Raw genomic sequence first — 23,864 nt, forward strand, 5'->3', positions numbered from 1 at the left:
TATGTATATATAGAAAATAAATATTTTTTTACGTATCGTAAAATAAGTTTTACCTAGTCAAATAACTGGCATCTTGTAAAACGTATGTTCGAGAAGCCATTTTCGAAGTTGTGTCTTATGAGCATATTATAAATATGATCTATTTTCCGTTAGACACACCACAGACAAGTTTCGACTCGTGTTTAAATATAAGCAATGTCTAAAGACTGTTGAACGCTAAACAACTGAAAGACAGATTTTTAATAAAAGTTTTTTAAAACAATTGTTCAAAGCATGTTTAACATTTTTATAATAGCACAGTAAAAAATTAAATAATTATAATTTCAGTTTTAGAAATATTTTTTTCTCTTAGATATTTCCACAAAAAATCTTTTTTTATACATTGTTACTTAGTTCAGACATAACATAATAAGTTCTCATCAGTTTTACCTGATAATCTCCATATTCAAAATAGACGGCATTCATTTAAATTACGGTACAAAAGAAATTGCGATAACTGTTATCTGATAATTTCCGTGCATCATACAGGTACAGCCTGTTTAGTACTCCCAAACTCCCGTTATGAGAAAACCACTTGTTTTCTACGCGGCCAGTGCGCCGAACGCACGCCCTTTAGCTCCGTTCGAACGAAATAATTCGCGTGTCTGTTGTTACTGAATAAAAATAATATAATAGTGTAAACTGTATTTAAAAAAATGGAGCAGTGTTTGAAATGTTTTATGATTTTCATTTGCTTGGTAAGTACTTAATATATTATGTTTTAAATTATATAACATTTCGATTTAATTTATAGAAAAAATGTTATTGATTGTAAAATATTAAAAAAAAAATGACGGCGATGTAATTTTTTAACAGAATGTAATATTTCTACGAATTTCAGAGCCTAACTTACATTACCTACGAATTTTTTTTCTCAAAAGCTTAAAATTCTAGTACTTATAACAACAAAAATGTTTGTTTTCATAATCGTAAATGCTAAATGTATATTGCTTTGGGTGTTTCGTTTCTATATCTGTTAAAATATGTTAAATGATAAATGTAAAATTCTAATAGTTTCCTAAATAAATCTGAAAATTTTATGTCTTACTAGCGGATCTATATATTGTATATTTACATAATTTATCACATGCTTATAAGTTTAAAGTAAGATTAAAGACTATAATAATATCTTTTGAATTGGCTGTATAGACCGAAGCGATGCATGACTGACTCATTGGCTATGCATTTAGAGCAAGCCACTCAGGAAGTAAGGAAAAAGTTTAAGCTGTGGGTGAAGATATCATTGGTTTACTGTTAGCCGTAATCTCGCTGTCTAAGCGCATTGAGACTTCATTACCAGGTTGCTGACCGGTCGTTTGAAAACTTTGTAAGGTTATTTATTGTAGGTAGATTTCTTAGCGGTTAAGCTTAAAAGGTGAAATAAAATTTCTACTTTATTATTTCTACCAGGGGAGTGAATACCGTATAGGCAATTAGGCAGTGTCTACCTCGCTATAAACCTAACCTAACACGGTGTTAACTTTAATTTTGTTCCGTTATTTTATGACCAAACTTCTTTTTAACAGACACTAATTAAAGTTTTCTTTACGGTAGATACTAAACACCTACAGTAACCAATCTTTTCATATTCCAAAGCTCAACTACGACTAGTTATATCCACTGTGCCTACCTTACTAAAAAACCATTGCACGCCCCTGATTACTACTAACTTAATTATTTCAGATAATTAATAAAACTTAAATAATTTTTCTACTAATTTGTCTTTCGACAAAGGCCTCCTCTAAGGACTTTCATTATATTAGGTCTCTAGCTACTCTCCTCTAGTCTGATGCTGCTATCCTTTTAAAATCGTCCTCCCACCTTCTAATCTGTCTACCTTTCCTTCGTTTCCCGTCTCGTGGATACCATTCTGTCGCGGTCTTCGTCCATTTCTCTTTCGTTTCGCTCAGACTGTGTCCTGTCCATTTCTACTTAAGCTTTTGTCACATCTTGTGTACGAGTACTAAAACTACAATGAATTGAATACAGACCTTTAATAATTGCTAATAATACACACACCTGTTAAAGGACTCTCGTAAATACAAGTGACTTAATTCTATATTTTAGCTAAATATATTAAAATTATAAGCTCTTATGGTCCCTAAGTAGGTAGGTACTTCTAATTACTTAGATAGTAGATGTGCTGTGTTTAATTTGTTAATTTATGCAGCATTATGTCCATTTTTAGAGTAGTATTATCGCGGTAAGTAAATTGGAAGTCTTTGTGTGATAGATAAAGTTTTTAAAACCTAACTTTTTACACCTATTCTATAGCGTAATAAAACACTCAACTATATATTTTTATTAAGTTATGTATAAATCTAAATTGATAAAAAAACTGAAATAAAATAAAGTCACAAAACGTCGGGTTAGCTAAAATAATAATAAAGATGTAACTTTTTCGCAAAAACTATTGTTACAATTACAACACAGTGACAATTACTCGCGTCTTAATCCTTTCAAAATGTGTTTCACCGACTTAAAAATCTATCGAAAAAAAATTCTATCAAAACTAGACCCGTTAGTGAAACACAGTAACATGTCCAATTATAAACGAGGAATCCGGAATATGGACCACGATCGTGGCCCGCATACAAAAGATTAAAACTTTCGCAAAACAAACAAGACTTTCGCTTATTTTAAGAGTTCCTTTGTTTACGCTGGACTACAGAAACCTGCTTCGATAGAAATAAATAGATAATATATATAGATATTATAATGTTATTTTATTCACTGCTGTCGGACCTGTACTCATTTAAGTGACAAGCCAATTATAATAACTATTTTTGGGTTGAACTCTAAGCAATAAAAAAGGTCATTCTTCAAATTTGAAAATCTAGTTTCCATTCGGCAGATTGTCAGGTTAGCATGTAAGTTTAATCTTTCATATTATTATTTATTATCAGCTTGGGAATGGCATCATACTACGTATTGTGAGTTGCTGTATAATTTGAGTTTAAATGCTACTGCTGCTTGACATACGAGAAATGTAATCAAAGAGCAATGCAAAGTTAAATTTAATGTTTAATTATTAGTTAAAATACTTGTTGACAGTTGAAAAGACGTGGTTTTGAGTTGATCATATCAAAAAAATTATGGAATTAGAATTAATAGCCTCGTGTGGAGGCGAATTGATTGAAGACAAATATAAGCGAAAAAAATTCATTATTTCATTTAGAGAGGATCAATCTCAATAGACTGCACAGATTTGTAGAGCGTATAATAAATAATATAATTAAATACAGGCCTACATACTATAATTAAATCATGAATATAGTTATCCGATTTTTTTAAAGTAGGGAAGTAAACTGTTCGGCACGAGTAACAAGAATAAAAGTAGAAAGAAGGAAAGGAAGCACTTGCATCGCACAGCCACTTTGTGGTATCATTTACTGCCTGCAGTTTTCTCGAACCAATACAACTTAGGGACCTTCAAGATTAGAGTATACTCCCAACTTAATTAAAGGCCGGCAACGCATCTATTGAGGCCTGGTCCTGCGGTAGTCCATGGTCAGTTGCCTCACAACTTCCCATCACATGAACCTCTTGCCTCTTTTTCTTTTTCTCTGCGAGTAATGCATCCGGCCTTACAAATAAACTTGGTATGTAAAGTTGATCCTGTAGATGAAACCACAACCTGAGAGTTGAATAAAGCATACAAGATTTTATGACGATACGTCACTCGAACGGTTGGGTCAGTTGGTTAGAGCACTGGTACGGAACGTCCGAGGTTGTGGGTTCGGTTGTCCCACATCGTTCATAAAATTTTGTTTTCAAATTTTATTTGTGTAACTTGGTATAAAGATACTATTCTTGGTTTATTATCAGGTATAACATGATTACCTATTTGTACGGCCTTTATACCAAGCTTTCCTATTTGTAAGGCCTTTATTGTTTTGTTATGATACAGTAGAACCCGCTTGATACGATTTCTCGCAAAATATTCAATTTTACGTCAGTCTGTAACTGTAATATGTTTTGATACATTTCTTAACGCTTAAAGTGAGTGTCATTCCGTTTAAAACGCCTAATACTCCAACAACAGAGTTTTCCTGGATATTCTTCCATTGATGACAATGTGGCCCCCTACGAAATTCAATCTCTTATCGAGAATGTCAATAACACACAAAAAGGAGCCTTAAATGAAAATGATAAAGACGCAGAGGAGTCTATTGATTTAAGACGCCTTGTAGCTTCTTTAAATCAAAGTGCAGACACACTGCAAAAGTTAAATTATGTTGAGAATCTTGTAATTGCTAATGCAAAATTAGTGATTACTCTAAATAACGCTATCAAAATTGCACTATCTATGTATTTAATTTAATTTATAAAGGTATAATTTAATACCTACATATACGATATTAGAACATAATATTATGTAGTACTTAAGTTTTATTTCCCTATCCCGCATAATGCCGCATATCCAGTGGGAGGCTCCTTTGCATGGGATGCCGACTATATTATAGATACCACAACGGTGCCTATTCCTGCCGTAAAGCAGTAATGTGTAAACATTACTGTGTTTCGATCTGAAGAGCGCCGTAGCTAGTGAAATTTCTGGGAAAATTAAACTTAACATCTTATGTAATTGTATTGCCGTTTAGAATATTTAGGATTTTCACGAATCCTGAGCGGCACTGCGTTGTAATGGGCAGGGCGCATCAATTACCATCAGCTGAACGTCCTGTTCGTCTCGTCCCATTTTTTATGTATAGTATCCTCAAACTTTGCCTATTTCTCATAAGATATGCGCGAGTGGTTATATAGTTTTGTTATAATATAACCATTGTAGTTCTTGATGTTATTTTCAAAATTGTAAATACATAGTAATACTAGCGGACCCGACAGACGTCGTCTGTACACACGTGTTAAATTTGTAAAATCGGTCCACACGTTAGTTACGTATGTTAGTGATCTCCACGATCACTAACATACGTAGGAGAATTATAATTATGTCGACTGTATTGAGATTTTAAACTAATCTCAAATTCACTGGAACACTCTTAAAAAAATCATCAACATCGATCCAGCCGTTTAGGAGTTAACTGTCAACACACGTACAGAGGAATTATATCGATATATATAAAAATTGAATTGCTGTTAGTTAGTCTCGCTAAAACTCGAGAACGGCTGGACCGATTTGGCTAATTTTGGTCTTGAATTATTTGTTTAAAAGGTTAATAAATATGAAAGTGTTCGGAATTAAATAAAAACAACAATTTTGTTTTTCCTTTGATGTGTCCCCCGTCGTCCGATATTTGTTTTGTATGGACATATTTTCTATGAGAGAATTTATTGAGGCACGGTTTGACAGTTCTGCTGTGAAACAATTTCATTACAACAACAGGGGGCATATTTTACGAAATAATTCTTGATGTTATGATATATTATTGACAAATTAATAAAAAACATTATTTTATTTATTATATATAGACCAACGTCTGTCGGGTCAACTAGTAATATATAAAGATTTATTGAGTGAAATATTTCTAAATTTCTTGATGGACGTGGCCTCACTATCATGGTTGTAACACATCAATTACGAGTGTCAGTTCATTGACATGCAATATGTACTGCGGCCTAGAAATAATATGATATTGGCACTTTCTTCTCCGGGGCTTTTACGATATGTCACACTTCAATAAATTCGCTTCCACTTTTGATATTACATTAGTTGCTACCAATCAACACTCATTATCAACAAGAGATAATTGCACCAGAGGAAGGCTCCTTTGCACAGGATGCCAGCTCGATTATAGGTACCACAGCGGCGCCTATTTCTGCCGTGAAGTAGTAATGTATTACTGTGTTTCGGTCTGAATGGTGCCGTAGCTAGTGAAATTACTGGGCAAATGAGACTTAACATCTTATGTCTCAAGGTGATGAGCGCAGGTGTAGTGCGGCTCAGAATTTCTGGGTTTTTCAAGAATCCTGGGCGGCACTATATTGTAAAGGGCAGGGCATATCAATTAGCATCAGCTGAACGTTCTGCTCGTCTCGTCCCTTATTTTGATAAAAAAGAACTGCACAGACATTATATTCAACAGAAGTAATGATTGAAGTGAAGGCTTCTTTAGGGTGCTTATTGAATGAGACTGACCTCTCACGCTTGTAACGCTTGAATATAAAACGTTTAGCTCGGTGAGCATGTAAAAAGGCACAAAAAGGCATTTATTTTCTCAAAATTGATTCCTTTAGAATTCTTTTTGATGTCATTTCTAATAACAACTAGATACTACTACCGCTTCGGAAACAAATGGCGCTCTGAGAGAGAAGAAGCGGCGCAAGAAACTCTCCCAGCATTCTTTTTTTGCGCTCTTTTCAATAAAAATATACAATATTGTACAGTCATTTCTATCGCTATAAAATAATCACAATCTAGTCCTAGGCAGTCCGATCATTTAGATATTCAGCAGTGGAGTAATAGGATTTACGGACAGAGCCATTTTTTTTATAAAACATTTAAATTTATTTATAGATAAAGCCTGAACAGTGGCTGGGACTTTATTATAGAAGTGTATACATTTACCCTTAAAGCTATTATGTATCTTATGAAGCCTACTAGAATTAGTTACAAGCAATCCCTTATTTCTAGTGTTATAATAATGAAAATCACTATTAAGAGCAAAAAGGTGACGATTTTTGTGAACATATATTAAACATTCATAAATGTACTGACAATGAACAGTCATAATATTTATTTCTTTTCTTTGAGAGACTGTCTATAACCAAGCTGATATATAGCACGCTTTTTTTTATTATCATCTCGCCTTGGTGAAGTCTTCACTTCGTCGTCTGGTCTTAATTACGTACTGTTTTTATTTTAAATAGACTGCATGGATTCTCTAATTCAAATACAGATATAACTAATTATATTAACGTAGGTATTTCAATAACATGAAGAGAAACATATCAAATAACTGCCAATGAATGAAATATTTCGATACATTTTTAGCCAAATGAAATTTGAACGCATGAGGAATTTTTGTCTTTCGAAATGTTTCACGGGTATCTTCTAGGACTAGAGTCCTAGAGGTCGTTCAGAAAAAAAGCAAACTTACGGTTGATACCTGAACCAAAACAAAATATTTTTTAACAAGAGTAGCTTATATGATATTATTATGATATTCACTGATAAAATTAATCAATTAATAATTCTTTTTCATATAGGCTTATAATAAATACACATTAAATACCTAAATACTCACCTAACCTTATAGTTTATAACAGAAATTAAATTTTAAAACAAAATTTATGAACGATGCGGGACTCGAACCCGCGACCTCTCGTGTCCCGTGCGAGTGCTCTTCCACTCAGCCAACCGTTCGAGTGAGGTATCGTTGATAAATCTTGTATGTCTTGTTCAACTCTCAGGTTGTGGCTCTATCTACAGGATCTACTTTACAGTTGATAATCTGCTCGTCTGCTATATTGGGATATTAGGAAATTGACATAAATGTCGCTCTTTCAAATGTTGTTCTTAAAAATTTGTGTAAATAATCCCAGAAGCGAGGGTTATCACTTTAAAAACATTAATAATTGGTTATAGTTTATATTTAATTAATTTTTGAAAATAAAAATGGAACTTTCAAAATTGTAATTACAATGTATAGGTTACCTATATGCTATTAATTAAAAATCAGGTCTGTAAGATATTATATACTTAACATAGAACTAATTTCTCAGTTCCATACCATAATTATTCTACTTCGCATATCTTCATAGACAGGACTGGGCAATAACTCCACGATACCGACGTTGGTTTGAGGTCCACGAATGATGCCAATAGGTCATGGCACACATTCAGTACAAGGCTTGGCCGTGAAATCGTGCCAGTCAAATCATAACTTTTATGAGTCGTGAATCATGATTGAAATGATATTAAAACACGAGGTGTTTCCATCTGATTTGATAGATTGTATTCTATCTTTTAGGTTTAGATTTCATCATGGCATTAACTTTAAAGTTTATTGGTACTATAACTAACTTCAAAAGTAGACTCATTCAAATCATATATTTAATATAAGAAATTTAATTCCTAGCTAAAACACAGGCTGTATTTATTATTCCCACAGACTGGGAATGAAGCGAACACCTTCAGGCTCTTTTATTATAAATGTTTATTGTACGATATTACATTGTAATCCATATTTTTTATAAAAATCCTATTTTGAATATAAATATTTGAATTTGAATTTGAATTTAAATCTGTAGCTATATTCCCTTAGATAAGTGCTATGGAAGCGATGGCTGGTCCACGCGTCACCTACATACATATCTCTTATTTAATATAATGTTATGAAAGTTTTAAGAAACAACGATTTCTGCACTACGTGCTCAGTCATGAATGTACGCGTACGAAGTCGCTTCTAAATTATCTCTATATGATTTCTAAAACAAATTTTTACTTAGAGGTAAGTGTTATGGATACCGTTATCTTTAATATTTTTTTGTTTATGGTTTGTAATGAATGTATCATTTGATAAATAGAAAATGACAAGGAAAAGAGAAATGTGAAAACAGCCAAATGGATTTTTATAGGTTCGTGCAAAAAATAATATCGGAGTTTTGGTGAAATTGATTGTGCACGAAAGGTGATAAGAGAAAGCTATGTCGAGAAGTCGTCGCAAAACGAAATGCGTGATCAAATTTATTTTTGTCACTGTCTACATAACGTAGGTTCACCAGTGGGAGGCTCGAACCACCGTTCGCAATATTTTTAAGGCCGGATTCAGATCCAAAAAAAGAAAGAGTGTGTATGGCGAGGCGAGTGAACGAGAAAGAGAGTCTATAGCGAGGAGAGTGAAAGAGAAGGGAGGGTCTTCGTTGTTAAGTCAATGTATTCAAACTGTATGTTTCAGGCCTCGATCGGTCTTATCATAGTTGATATCAAAAATAAATTAATTTATAAATACTCATACCAGTGGGAGGCTTCTTAGTACAGAATGACGGCTAAAAGGGTACTACACGAGCCCTGTTTTCTGCCGTCTAGCAGTAGTATACAAGCACAGTGCATTGTCTGTATTTTGGTTTGAAGGGTCCGTATCTCTTGAAATTACTGGCTTATGAGTATTAAGAAGATGACGTTTATAATTTTGGGTTCTTAAAGATTCATGAAAGGCACTGCATTGAATGGGCAGGGCGTATCACTCCAAAAAAGCGTCTTTTAGCTGAAATGATGATGAAGCCCAGTCAAGTCCCCTTCATATGTATTTTTCCTACAAAAGCGATCGTTGCTTGCACACAAATAATATCATCTATATCTATCTATATAAAAATGAATTGCTCTTCGTTAGTCTCGCTAAAACTCGAGAACGGCTGGACCGATTTGGCTAATTTTGGTCTTGAATTATTTGTGGAATAAATATGAAAGTGTCCGGAATTAAATAAAAACAACAATTTAGTTTTGCCTTTGATGTGTCCGCGTCGTTCAGAAATCAAATTGAAATAATAGTTAAAATGAATAACTAATTAGAATTTTTAAATCTTTCCAACTTTCTCAGGAGATAATGACGAAACTTAGTTTAAATATTATTAAAATACATAACATCACATAAAAATAATACCAATAAAAACAAAGTGCGCTATGACAGTATCGACACATCACACAAAGCAGTTACCTGTGACGCACATGGACCAGAATAACCCACCCCACGACCCAGCCACCAGCCCTTAGAAGAGTTGTCAATTATCGAATGAAATTGAGTTATTAAATGTGATGAGAACCAACTTGTTACTGTCCTATGACTCTTTTCCACTAAAAAAAAACAACCATGTATTATATTATGTCAATATAAATAAAATGATAGAGGCTTTCATTTGTGCGCGCATCAAGGAAAATCTATTGGATATATTATTAAAAGAATAGAAATAAAGATTTTTATAAGTACTACGTGCTCAGTCATGTGTGTACGCGGACGAAGTCGCGTGTATCAGCTAGTAATATTATAATTTTTGAACAACTGTTTTCAGATTACAATGGCAACGTCCACAACAAGTGAGTGTGGTCCTCGGTTAAAGTACGCCTGGGGAGATGCTCTACAGGACACGGATTGCGCAGGACCAGATGGCACACCGTACCCTAGGTATTTATCAAAGAAAAACATTCACATTATTTATTTAAAAGTAGCAGATATTAGAACGCACGTCGCGTGACACATAAGCGCACAGATTGGGACGCTCTATGACACTCACTATCCTTTTTACTCAATTTGGAAGCATACGTCACAAAAATCCGTAAATTCGCAGACTTACATCCTTTTTTCAGATATGAGGGTGGTTTTTAGGTATGAGGATGGCGTAAATTTATAATTTATGGCATCTTAATCTATACAAATGAAAAAATATTTACATTTTCATTAACAGCTATATCAGTAGTTTTAATACAAGATATAAAGCTAAAATGACTTTGCCCATCAAAGAAATCCACACCACAGAGTAAAGTTGTTGAAAGGGGAATAAGGAAACAAAATTCCAAATGATTTGTCAATAATAATTGAATACATACAATCTTTGTCGCAAGTCAATAATTCACAATTATTAAAGTATAAAAATATAAATTCTGTGACAACATAAGTGCTATCATTCTTGTTATTACTTTAAAAACATAATATGAAGTTATTTGTAGCAATATTATATATATATAATATATATCATAATAATCTAACCTAATATGTCTAATAAAGAACATTAAGTGCAGTTTGAACAATAAAAAGCTATGTCAAAGACTTAATGAGTTTATGATTCACCTCAAATACAATTTGGTCGGACAACTTTGTAGAAGACAAAGCATTTAATGCATTATGAGGTTCTTCACCTTTATCGTGAGAAATTTGTTAAGCTATGATTTGAATGTTGTTAGCATGGTTGAGTAAACATTAGGAACGGTAAAAAGCTTCTTTATTCAATATTAATTCATTCAGAATCAATGTATATATTGATCATAATTTGATTTACACTAGCTGACCCAACAACCACTGTATTGCCATATAAATTAGAAAAAAAAAAGTTTGGTATAAAAAATAGATTACGACCGATTCTCGAAAAATCGATCAAGCCGTCTCGATGGAGTATGACAACTAACATTGCGACACGACTATTTTATATATAGGTACAGTAGTAAAATAAAAGGGATTGACTTTTAACCTACTCAATACTATAAGTAATAAAGTTTTTGTTTGAGTACAATAAATGGCGTAACGTAAACAATAATTATTCATTCAAATGCAAGCGAGATCGCAGTATCGGCAATACTTCTTCCGCTATTTGGGACTGTAGGAAACAATCTGCTTGATTCGTATATTATGTGAACAGTATGTTCCATAAACTGATTTAATATCATTTTATTACAATATTATAATATGATTAATAATTTTTTTCATAATTGAATACAACCCTATTCTATTCTTTGTGGACTCTGTTTTTCTGATTCGCTCTATGACATTCACAATACGAGCATTTGAGGACACGCGGAGACTGCGCCGCTGCGCTGTTGTTTGAGAATCGTGACATTAAAATACATTTTGTGCTTGTATTATCTTGTAGATTTCCAATCTAGGTTTTTTTAAGTTTTACTTTTGCCTTTAAGCGCTTCTATAGTTATATCTCATAAAAATATTTTCTTCTCCACTAAATATAATAGCTGATATTCTATTTTCTATACTAACGTAAGTAATGGAGAGGACTATCCTCTGCATTGCCCTCTGAATGACCATGAGCTTTCTCATCATGCCCATAGTTAGCGACATACACTGGTTGAAAACCTTCGTGTTCAGACTCTGTAGTATTTGGGACGAGTGGAATTTACAGACCTTTCCTAACGCTGCCCATCCGAGTTGGATTAGACGAGTGAACTCTTTCGCGAATTTGAACCTGCCTAACTGGTTTGTTTATCCAAGGTAGACTATACTATAATTACTTTTGTGAAGTCAACCAAATGTTTTGATTCTCCTGAAGGAGCTAATCGGGCGATAGAATATGTATTTATCTAAATACTTAATAGATTAAAAAAGACGCAATCAATGGGCAATCCTAGAATATCTTCTAAGCTGCCAACGCACGCCAAAATAGAAGAAATTATATCGATACTGTTGAGACGACCTATTGCATATACACACAATTTTTACACCATTTATCTTGCCCCAAATTAGGCATATAGCCTGTGTTATGGGTTGCAAGACAACGATATATTTAAAACAATATACTTACTTAAACATACGTAAATACATATAAACATCCATGACTCGGAAACAAACATGCATATTCATCATAGCTTGCACCTACTGGGATTCGAACCCGGGACCTAGCTTAGTAGGTAGGATCGCTAACCACTCTGTTATACAGGTCGTCACACTTTAACGTCGTCTACTTTATTTTACTGTGGATACATAGGTATTGTGCGATTTGAGAATCTTAAGACGCAAGCGATTTACTTCGCATAAGAAACAGCAATTACGTTGACAAGTGAGAGAGAAATGATCCCGGAACAAAGGTTGAAGACACTCGGAGCAAACATACCATACTGCCGACATACCATGCCGACTTAACAACCATAATCTCAAGAAACGTGTAAACATTTACCGTGAATGCTGTAGCGGAAAATTGGAAGGAATGTTGTTTTTGCGTTTAAGTAGCTCCTACTTAGAGGTCAAAGAGTTTCCGAGTGGCAAGGAATTTTAATTTTCGTGTTAAAAATTCCTGGTTGCCGAGATTTTCTTGCTGCGGGGAATTATTACTGTTCGAGTAACTAACATCATAACATGTATTCATATGCTAGGGATATGATATATTTTTTATGGAATTGGAGTACGGGTCACCTATGGTTAAGTGATCACCGCCGCCCATAAGCTCTTGCAACACCAGAGGAATCACAGGAGCGTTGCCGGCCTTTAAGGAAGGTGTACGCGCTTTTTTTGAAGGTACCCATGTCGTATCGTCCCGGAAACACCGCACAAGGAAGTTCATTCCACAGATTTGTAGTACGTGGAAGAAAGCTCCTTTAAAACCGCACTGTGGAGGATCGCCACACATCCAGATGGTGAGGATGATATCCTAACTTGTGGCGTGAGGTTATCATTTAGAGGTTTTAACGTATAAATATATTTTTAAGGGAAATAAAAACTTATATTTAAAAGAAATAAATCCACCTTTATACAAATAGGCAGAGACCTAATAAATAAAGTTTGTAATAATGTAGAATTGTCAAACTATAAGGCGGAGACTACAGTTTGTCGTAAAATAAACTGAAAATATTATTGACGAAATTAGAGTTGCAATAACTGATATATTTTTGATTTTAGCCCTAAAATCTGTTCAATGCTTACTAAAACAACAATAAATTGTTATGACAATCACTAGGCCATTACTTGAATAAATACCTTAAAAATAGGTTTAACCGGAACCAGTTTAAAACGTTGGCATCTAAATTATATATATATGTGTATCATCATCAGCCAGAAAACTTCCACTAATATCCGACGATGACGAAGGCCTCCCCCAAAGATCTCCACGACGATCGGTCCTGCACTGCCCTCATCCAACGTATTCCGGCGATCTTGACCGAATCGTCGGTCCATCTTGTGGGGGGCTTACCAACAATGTGTCTTCCCGTACTTGGTCACCATTTGAGGACTTTACTGCCCCACCGGCCATCTGTGCGTCGAACTATGTGCCCTGCCCACTGCCACTTCAGTTTCGCAATCATTTGGGCTACTTCGGTGGGCTACGGATTTATATGTAATAATATTAATCGACTATTATTGAAATTGTCTATTAAACTCTATAAATTTTTAAATTATTGCACTATTCAATGTAAATTTATAATAGGTATTAATACAAGCCATTAATTTTAGTTACGTTGATAAATAAATACATTTTCATTTAGTTAGTTAATAATTTTGTATTCGCATTTATATTAAAAAAAATTGTGGAACACAATTCAATCTTGAAATAACTACCTTCTCTGAACAGAGCGGCTATAGTATCGAGAATTACGGAAACATTTAACCGTTAATGGGAATATAGGTTCATTCACTTTAAACAGTGAGCCATGTTGGGAATGTTAACATTTACATAGTAACGCTATATATGAGTTAGTTCTTTGTATGATTATAATTCGAATCGACTAGCTATGCGTGTAATAATTGACCTTTTGAGAAAATATGCAGTGAAATATTATGGTGTTGGATTGGGCCAAGTCAATTTCACCAAATACGTTGGGATAAAATTCGGATGAAGCAATTCGTAATTGTAAAAAAATCTTAAAATGGCTACATTTTTCCACTCCTAAATTAACTTTTTGTTAACTTGATACTTCTTACGGCTTCTACATTATAGATTTTAATCTTTATTCATATGAATCTTAAGATCCTCGCCTCAAGCTGCTCCACATTCGCGCGAGTGCCTCGTCTATAATCTCAAGCTGCTCCACATTCACCTGAGATCCTCGCCTATAATCTCAAGCTGCTTCACATTCACGTGAAATCCTCGCCTATAATCTCAAGCTGCTTCACATTCGCGCGGGAACCTCGCCTATAATCTCAATCTGCTCGACATTCACGAGAGATCCTCGCCCTTAATCTCAAGCACGCTCAACATCACGTAAGGTCCTCGCCTATTATCTCAAGCTGCTCCACATTCGCGCGAGATCCTCGCCTATAATCTCATGCACGCTCCACATCACGTAAGATCGTCGCCTATTATCTCAAGCTGCTCCACATTCGCGCGAGATCCTCGCCTATAATCTCATGCACGCTCCACATCACGTGAGATCCTCGCCTATTATCTCAAGCTGATCCACATTCGCACGAGATCCTCGCCTATAATCTCAGTGACATCCTCGGCGAGAGCTTCTTTGGGTACACACTCGCAAGGTTCTCAATAAAGTTCTCACGCTCGATGACGATGGACGCAGAGGTATATTCGGCAACAGGCATTATTTTTTCATCAATGGGTAATTCCATCAAGGTGCTAATATGTTTCCATGCATCGTGGATTTTTAGCTTATTTTATAATTTTTTAAACTTATATTCCACAAAATCGGTTCTGTTTGAAAATATTTTAGGAATGTTAATTCTAGTTCGATCGTTCAAATCTGGCTCATATTGATGCTGATCGAGACTGAGAAATATGCGAGTATGGAGTCAATGACAATTCTTGTGTTCTTAACTCTTTTATCTCGCGTCTTATATCTTTCTGCGTCTCAGTTAGAGATGTTCTTCTCTCTTGCACTTGTAAACACCAAGTTACTCAGTGATTGCGAATTTGAACGGAGCTAACAATGCTTGGCTAAATATTCAAAACTTTCCGGACGATATAATGCATCAAAAAGCATGGGACGCACTTCTTTGTATGTCAGCCTTTGATGATCTTTTGATCACATCTACTGACAGAACAGAGCGTGCTCGTCTTTTGGCCGCGACATAAAATGAGTTGGGCTTTTGGTTGCAAGCGTTGCCATCTACGCCGGTTGGAACGCAACTTGACAATATGACATTGTATATATGCCTATCACTCCGGCTAGGTATAAAATTGAAAGAATCACACCAATGTAGATGTAGCGTTCAGGTAGATGCTCTTGGATGTCGTCACGCCAGCATTAATGAAGTCATCCGCAGGGCTTTTGCCGCTCTCAATAGGTAAATAGCTGGTAAACTTTTAAGAACGTTTTAGACCCAAATGATATTACCCGCCGCGATGGCAAGAGTCGTAATGGAATCACTCTGGTGGCATGGGAAAGGGCTCTGCTGTGGGACGTGATGCGTCGACACTCTGGCTCCTTCTCATGTCCAAATTTCGTCAGTTGGTGCCGGGGCTGCTGCTTCGACTGCCGAAGACATCAAGCGTCGCAAACTTGTCGGTCTCAGTGAATCTTATATCTTTGTGTTTGCGCTTGATGTCGAAACACTTGGCCCGTGGGGTCCAGAGATGCGGAGAATGTACAAATTACTATCGGCGCTCCTCAATAAGGCTACTGGAAACCCAAGCGCTGGCAGCTATTTCGGTCAATGGATCAGCCTAGCTATCCAACGCGAAAATGCTGCCGGTATTCTTGGTACGCTTCCACGTAATAATAGTTTTAATTTAATGTTAATAATAATAATATTGTAAATATAGTTATAAGATTCGTTTTGTTTGAACTTATAATGAGGCTGTATTGTATCAAGCAACGTCAATGTAAATTTTCTGTCATCAGCTCGTTGAGCAGTTGTATTAAACCATTCGTTTAACTTTACAGGCACCTAGTGAATCGAGTTCTCAAATCTTGGGGTCAATCGTCAAGACAAGCCCGTGTAGCGAAGACATTGGATCCTGAGCTGATGAGACGTGCCTTATTGGAGGCACATGGTGGCTACTCAGAAGGGACTATGAAGATACAAAGTAACAGAACTGGTAGGCATAATTTAACGTAAAACGCTATGGTTACGCAGCGATTACTGCTAGATGGATTTTAATCAAGTGTCGATAGAATTATATAAAGTATAGAAATACACACATCGAAAAAGTCTAAGCAACATGTACTAATTTAAATTTTAGGATAGATTTTCACATTATAACGTTGTATTTTATTTTTAAAATAATATTTTTAGGGTCTTATGATGTAAAAATAACAGCTTTTGTCTTTATAAGTTCTTTTAATAACAGAAATTAAGAATATTAGAAAATACTGCAGAAACTAAGGTACATAAGCAACTAAAAAGTTTCTTAACAAAATGAAATTTCTAAAGAAAAAGAAATTAATTCTGAAAGAATAGGATAAATTAATACAAAGTATGGCTCCCTGTGCTGTTCAGAACTTGTCGGCAACGATTATTCATTATTCCCTATTACTCCCAATGGAATTGTAGCAAATCCTTCAGCTTTTGGGTTGTTGTCACTGCGTTCAAGTCACGTCTCTGGAGCGTGTCCCATGCGTGCTCGATGGGGTTGAGGTCTGGCGATTGTGCAGGCCAGGGCAATACCCGGACGTTCTCCGTTGCCAAGTATTGACTGGTTCGCTGTGCTGTATGTGAACGTGCATTGTCATGCATAAGCGTAAAATCGGAGCTAAAGGTTTGTGCAAATGGATGGACATAAGGTCTTAGAATATCCTCAACGTAATTTTCATCGTTCATGTTTCCATTTACAAAAACGAGCTCAGTTCGCCTGTTCTTCATAATACTCGCCCATATCATAACTGTTGAGCCGCTGTATGGATGAACTTCCTGAATGTACCTGAGCCTTTCAGTATTTCCGGGCCGATGGTACACTCGCACCCTTCTTGTATCAGGAAAGATAATTTTATCCCATTGTTCCTGGGTCCATGTTCTGCGTTCTTTACACCATTCATTTCGACGAGCGTGATTCCCGTGACGTATCGGTGGGCACCTAATTGGGCGTCGAGCTCGTAGGCCGTACTCATGCAGTCGATTTCGCACAGTTTGGGGACTAACATCAACAACACTTCACTTTTTTAGCCTCAAACTTATCTCTCGAGCGAAATTCAAATATTTTTATTCAAAATAGGATTTAAAATCACTTATTAAACGTCAAAATCTACCACCCATTCAAAAGAGACTGCCTCAGACCTGAGAAGAATGGGCGCAAGAAACTCAGCGGGCTTTTTTTTTAATATAAAATATGGATTACAATGTAATATCGTACAATAAACATTTATAGTTAAAGAGCCTGAGGGTGTTCGCTTTATTCCCAGTCCGTGGTGTCATTAAGAAAATCGTTTATGCTATAATAACCTTTCCCACACAAACGTTTTTAACAATTCTTTTAAATTTCGTAACACATTTGTTTTGTACAATTTCTGGGATCATATTGTAGAAGCATATACATCGCCCAACAAAAGACTTACTAACTCGACCCAACCGAGTAGTAGGCATAAGAAGTTTATGTTTGTTCCTCGTGTTAACATTATGAATGTCACAGTTTCTAGAAAATTCCTCAATGTGCTTATGAACATACAAAACATTATCGAAAATGTATTGAGAAGCAACAGTCAAAATATTTATTTCTTTAAATTTTTCTCTTAATGATTCTTTAGGACCTAGGTTATAAATCGCGCGAATAGCCCTCTTCTGCAGCACAAAGATAGTATTAATATCGGCCGCACTGCCCCATAACAATATACCATAGGACATAATACTATGAAAATAACTAAAGTATACTAATCACGCCGTATCTAAGCCTATTCGCCAATCCTTCAATATGGGGGCCCCACTGCAATTTGGAATCAAGAGTAATGCCAAGAAATATAGCAGATTCCACTGGTTTTACCACCTCTCCATTTAATAAAATATTCGCATCTACATTTTTGACATTTGGCGCGGTGAATTTAATATATTTAGTTTTATGATTATTTAACAATAAGTTATTGGCGCTAAACCAGTACACGATGTCAGATAGAGCATTGTTTACTTCGTCATACAAAACTTGGCTTCGTTTCACTTTGAATATAAGTGAAGTGTCATCCGCAAACAATACCACCTTGTGTTTTTTTTCTACAAGGTTAGGTAGATCATTTATATAAATTAGGAAGAGGAAGGGTCCAAAAATAGTCCCTTGTGGTACCCCCATACCGAGAGGAGTCCCAGGAGATCTCCTGCCATTCACCTCGACCCTCTGAATCCTTTTATTTAAATATGAGATCAGAAGATCGAGTGCAGATCCTCTTATACCATAGTGGGATATCTTCCTGATCAGCGTTGAATGCTGAACACAATCAAAAGCCTTAGATAAGTCACAGAAGATACCAAGTGCATTCTGTGATTCCTCCCAGGCCTCAAAAATATTCCTGATGAGTTCAACACCTGCATCCGTAGTCGAGCGTCCCCTAGTAAAGCCAAATTGCTTTATATGAAGTAACTTATAAGTGTTAAAGTGAGTAAATCGGCTGGCATCTTGCAGTCTGTTGTATGGTCTTGCCGAGTGGTTGTACTCCTTTTACGGCCTGAATGCTGTTCAGCGGGTTCCCTTGTATTATTGTAGCGCTGCCTAAGACCACAAATAACACTTCTATGAATGCCAAAATGCCGAGATACCTGAGATTGATTACTTCCCGCTTGCAACATCCCTACAGCTCTTTTCATTTCATTTGCCGTCAAATGACGTCGCTCCATGACGTAAAGAATATCTAACAGTTCAATTTTGTCGCTAACTTTATTTAAATGGTTGGTAAAATTATAAAATCAAGACTAAACGTAGCAATAAAAACGCACTTTAATTCAAACAAATTCCCCTTCATTTCACGAAAAATGAAACAAAACATAATCGATTTTTTTACTATCAGCCAGTATGTCATCAATAACAAAAAAGTTGACATACCTATACTTTGAGTGAAAAAAACCTTAGAAATTTATTAATATAAATGGTACATTTGTAATATCATGCATGTTGCTTAGACTTTTTTGATGTGTGTATATAAAAAAACTTTTTTATGGTATCTCTGAATTTATCGCGATGATCTGACAAGCGATCTCTTGCAGAAAACCATAAACAAAAGGAATATTTTTAAGAGCAGCCAACCCGTCATATTTTATACAAACGCGCGTACTATATGAATATTGCGTTTTAACGTGTCTTACTTAAAAAAAAATACCATTAGATATCTTGTCCATTGCTACGTTCAATTTCTATCGAAGCAAAAACACAAAACTCAAGAAACAAATGTAATAAATATAACAACATTTTTGTATTATGCTCATAAATTTGAAAAGTAAAGAAAACATATCGATAGAAACCTCGCGTATATAATAGAGAATCTATATAAAAATAGTATATTATGCACCTAGGGAGAAAAGTAGGTCATTTTCACCCGCTGAATATTGACAATTACGGGTAGCAATGTCCTACTATCTCACGTGGTGCGTAAATGTTTTTTTTCCCACTTGGATGAAAAGCTCGCTTTTAGTCCCTGGTACGAGGGTCAAAAGTCGTCTTGCCGGGAGAGAATCGGCCACTTTTGTCCGTCGTACTAGGGACTAAAAGACACCTTTTCATCGAGTTGGGAAACAAACATTTACTTGTCATTGTTGTAGAGATTACTCAAAAACAGTAATTCCTGAATATAGTTTTATGGAATTTCTGCACACTATTTTTTTCTCTTACTTGTCATCAACAGGCGGTACCTATGCGTTGGATGAAGCAACATGCTTATCGACCATATTCACGTTGACGATGGACAGTGTGATAGTATGTAACTAGTTTCAACTGCTTCCAATAGCAACGATACACATAACTTCTTTTTAGGTTCTAATTAACGGAAATTTCTTGTCTGTCAGAAGCCTATATTGTCTCCTGCCGATATTTGCAAAGCTGAGTGTGTATTACTACTCGTTTTACACCGCTACAACATCAATACACCGGCACAAGTTTAAGATGGAACTATAACTAGCGTTATTAGCTTCTTATCGTTTATCAAATTGAGTAGCAAATTGTTTTCATCTAGTGTATTCTGTTAATTCTGACTTATACTATTATTGTGATACTGAATCGTAATCCTAGATTGATATTTCCATTTTTAAGCATTGCTAAATCCGATATATTTATTCTTATTCTATTAATTATAATAATCTATCTTATTCTATTAATTATAGATTGGTATATTTGATACCGACAGTTATGCGTTTATGGATTTAGAAATTTCGACTGCAATATATTCTAATGTTTCGTTGTTTTATGGGACAGGAGAACAAACGATAGTACGGGTCATCTGATGTTAAGTGATCGCCGCCGCCCATACACCAGAAGAATCACAGAAGCGTTGCTGGGCTTTTAGAAATGTATACGAGCTTTTATTTAAAGTTACCCATGTCCTAAAACCAGTACACAAAGAAGCTCATTCCATAGTTTAGTTGTACGTGGAAGAAGATTCCTCAGACGTTAGACATTACTTAATAGTTAAATAATATACTAAATACAAAACATTGGCCAAGGTATTTTATATAATATAGGCAAAACAAAAAGCTAATTAATTCCTAAATAACAAATTTTATATAAAAACAAATAAAGCAAGAAAAATAATTTACAATGGGACAAATTATGTACTTCAAACTAACCGCAGTTTTTTGTTCATTACAGCCCGAGCATCAAACCTGCCTGGTATAGCTCCAAATAACGGTTGTGGAGGTACCAGACTATGTAAAACCCGCTATAATACCACAGCGCCCATGTATGGAGTGTCACTCACCTCTGGTCAGCCAGTCACCATCGTTCAGAAGTTCCCTGATCTTCTTCAGCAAGTTGTGTTTGAAGTTTGCGAGTGAGTTCAAGACTAAATATTCTTAAGATCTAATCCTCAGGTTATTTCACAGATAAAAAAGCAAATAATAGTAGCCCTAGATTAAAAGTACCAAATTTTTTTTGTTTACTTGTTTTTCCACAAATAGCAGCTAGATTTCAAAGTTTGCATATTACAAAGACTGACAGGGGTCAACTTAAAAATCACTTAAATTTAATTCGCTCATAATAATTCGCTAATAACTTGCCGGGATAGCTTAGTCTTTATTACACTTTCAATAAGCAATGCCGGCTTTTTCTTTGCAGCATAATATTTATTCACAAATTGTTTTTCACTTATTCAAAATTATTAAAATTCACTTATTAAATAATACAAAACTTACAGAAATTCGGGTTGAATCACTATTAAATTTTATTTTAATTTCAGATCAAGCGAGTGTTCCATGGTTCGAGGGTCTTGCACACAAACCTACGTGCCTTACTTATTCCTGGTCCTACCGCTAGGACCTGTGACGCTTACTGGGCAGGACTACGTTTTGGTTGAGTCCGGCTGCGTTTGTAGACCAGATCCTCTCTAGGCCATATTAAATTAAAGGATAAACGATGTGATATGAAATGCTAAGAGTGTTGTCTATGAAATAGAGTTGCGGCCCTAATATTCTTCCTTGGTTGTAATAGCTTTTTAATAGTACAGCGGAGTGTTTTAAAAGTTCAGAACAAATAAAGAGCCAACTAGACTTTGCCTTATTCATGTCCCTTTGTCATTAGGATTAGCTAGTTCCCTTTCGGTATCGGTTTAACAATGTGATATAAATTGTAAATTTGAATAATGTATAAAAATCTTACCTGGCTTTCTAATCACCCCATTTTACGTTAGCCGTTTGGTAATTTTTCAACAACAGACTGTATATCATGTTAATTAATATCTTAAAGATGAAGAATAAATGTTTTAACGTTGGACATAATTTGATAACATTACTGTGTATTTTACACGGTAATGTCCTGGTTCTTTCAAATAAATTTAAATGCGTTTTTTTATATTATGCACTTATTTTTTTAGCTCCATCATAATATAATAGGGTTATATTATGTGGTATTATATAATTCGGTAGGGTGTGCTTACAAATTGATATTTGATTAAAATTGTTTTGCATACCTATATGAAAAAATCGAATTGATAATATCTTATTTTGATAAACTTTGTTAACATTTTGAATATTAAATTCGTTATAATAAAATACTAAAGCATTATGTGTCTATTTAAACATAACAGATACTAATTGTGGTTTTAGGTGAAAATGGAACCTGACGAAACTTAAAATTAGTTTTCCCATCCATTTTATTGTTAATGATAATTATTTATAGATCTTATTTTCAAAATTATGCCGTCAACTTTCATACCTATATTTCCCCCTATTTTTAATGGTATGTATAACATGCGTTGAGTGAAATAATATACTCTTATTTCATTCACTTTTGAGCTGATCATTTCAATTTAATTCGAATATTTTTTTTTTGTTCAACAATGAGTCTCGTCATAAAGTATTAAAATAATACTTAATTCTTAATCACATTGTTGTAGCTTATACTTAGTTCGTAAGACTTACTGTAAATCCCTATTTATATTTCCAGAATTGCATTTATTTTTCTTATTTTATTTGTTACTTGTTTCCGAGACTGAAATTTATATTATTTTATACGTATTAAATAGCTTAAAATATGTTACAGTAACGACTAATATCAACTAAATAATTGTTTTATTACTATGTTGAAAATGTTAATTAAATAATTTGTAATTGATATTTAAAGACTATACGACATGAACGAATTTGTTTTATCTTTCATAGTTTAAGTGTGAATATTAAAATATACCTTCAGTATTGAAAGAATTTTTAAACTATTTTCCCGTTACCACCCAACAATAATTTGAATGTGTATAAAATAGAGCAAATTACAGTTTGTTTCTGCAACAATGGAATAGCGTCCCATCGCTGTGTAGGCAAATAAGCCCAATATATCTAAGCACTTCTACCAAAATTGAAAGGTTCTTTGACTACTAAATAAATCATAATTTTTAATGATATTACTAGCTTAGCAGCGGAGGTACAAACCAACGTACCTATAAATGACCAGAGATTGGAACTTGTGGACACTACGGTCTTCTTGGGTATCACGTTAGATAAAAAGCTTCAGTGGGGTCCACATATTACCCATCTAGCAGATAGACTCAGCTCTGCGGCATATGCAGTTAGAAAGATTAGAGAGTACACGAATGTTGCGCCCGCTAGATTAGTGTACTTTAGTTATTTTCACAGCATCATGACGTACGGTATATTACTATGGGGTCATGCTGCTGACATTGATATAGTGTTTGCACTGCAAAAGAGAGCTGTTGGTGCTATATATCAGCTTGGTTATAGACAGTCTCTCAAAGAAAAATTTAAAGAAATAAATATTATGACTGTTCATTGTCAGTACATTAATGAAAATTTAATATATGTTCACAAAAATCGCCACTTTTCTGCTCTTAATAGTGATTTTTCATTATTATAACACTAGAAATAAGGGATTGCTTGTAACTAATTCTAGTAGGCTTCATA

General features: G+C 34.8%; 1 protein-coding gene across 1 annotated transcript; it reads left to right on the forward strand.

Moving 5' to 3' along the window:
• Window positions 1-568: 568 nt before the first annotated feature.
• Window positions 569-23,081, forward strand: LOC126979231 (uncharacterized). The gene is made up of 5 exons (XM_050828540.1): window positions 569-737; window positions 10,012-10,124; window positions 16,274-16,428; window positions 21,106-21,286; window positions 21,692-23,081. The coding sequence occupies exons 1-5, from the start codon at window positions 696-698 to the stop codon at window positions 21,840-21,842; spliced, it is 642 nt and encodes a 213-aa protein (XP_050684497.1). The 5' UTR covers window positions 569-695; the 3' UTR covers window positions 21,843-23,081.
• Window positions 23,082-23,864: the final 783 nt, after the last annotated feature.

This window comes from Leptidea sinapis, chromosome 1 (assembly GCF_905404315.1).
Source record: "Leptidea sinapis chromosome 1, ilLepSina1.1, whole genome shotgun sequence".
Taxonomy (NCBI): Eukaryota; Metazoa; Arthropoda; class Insecta; order Lepidoptera; family Pieridae; genus Leptidea; species Leptidea sinapis.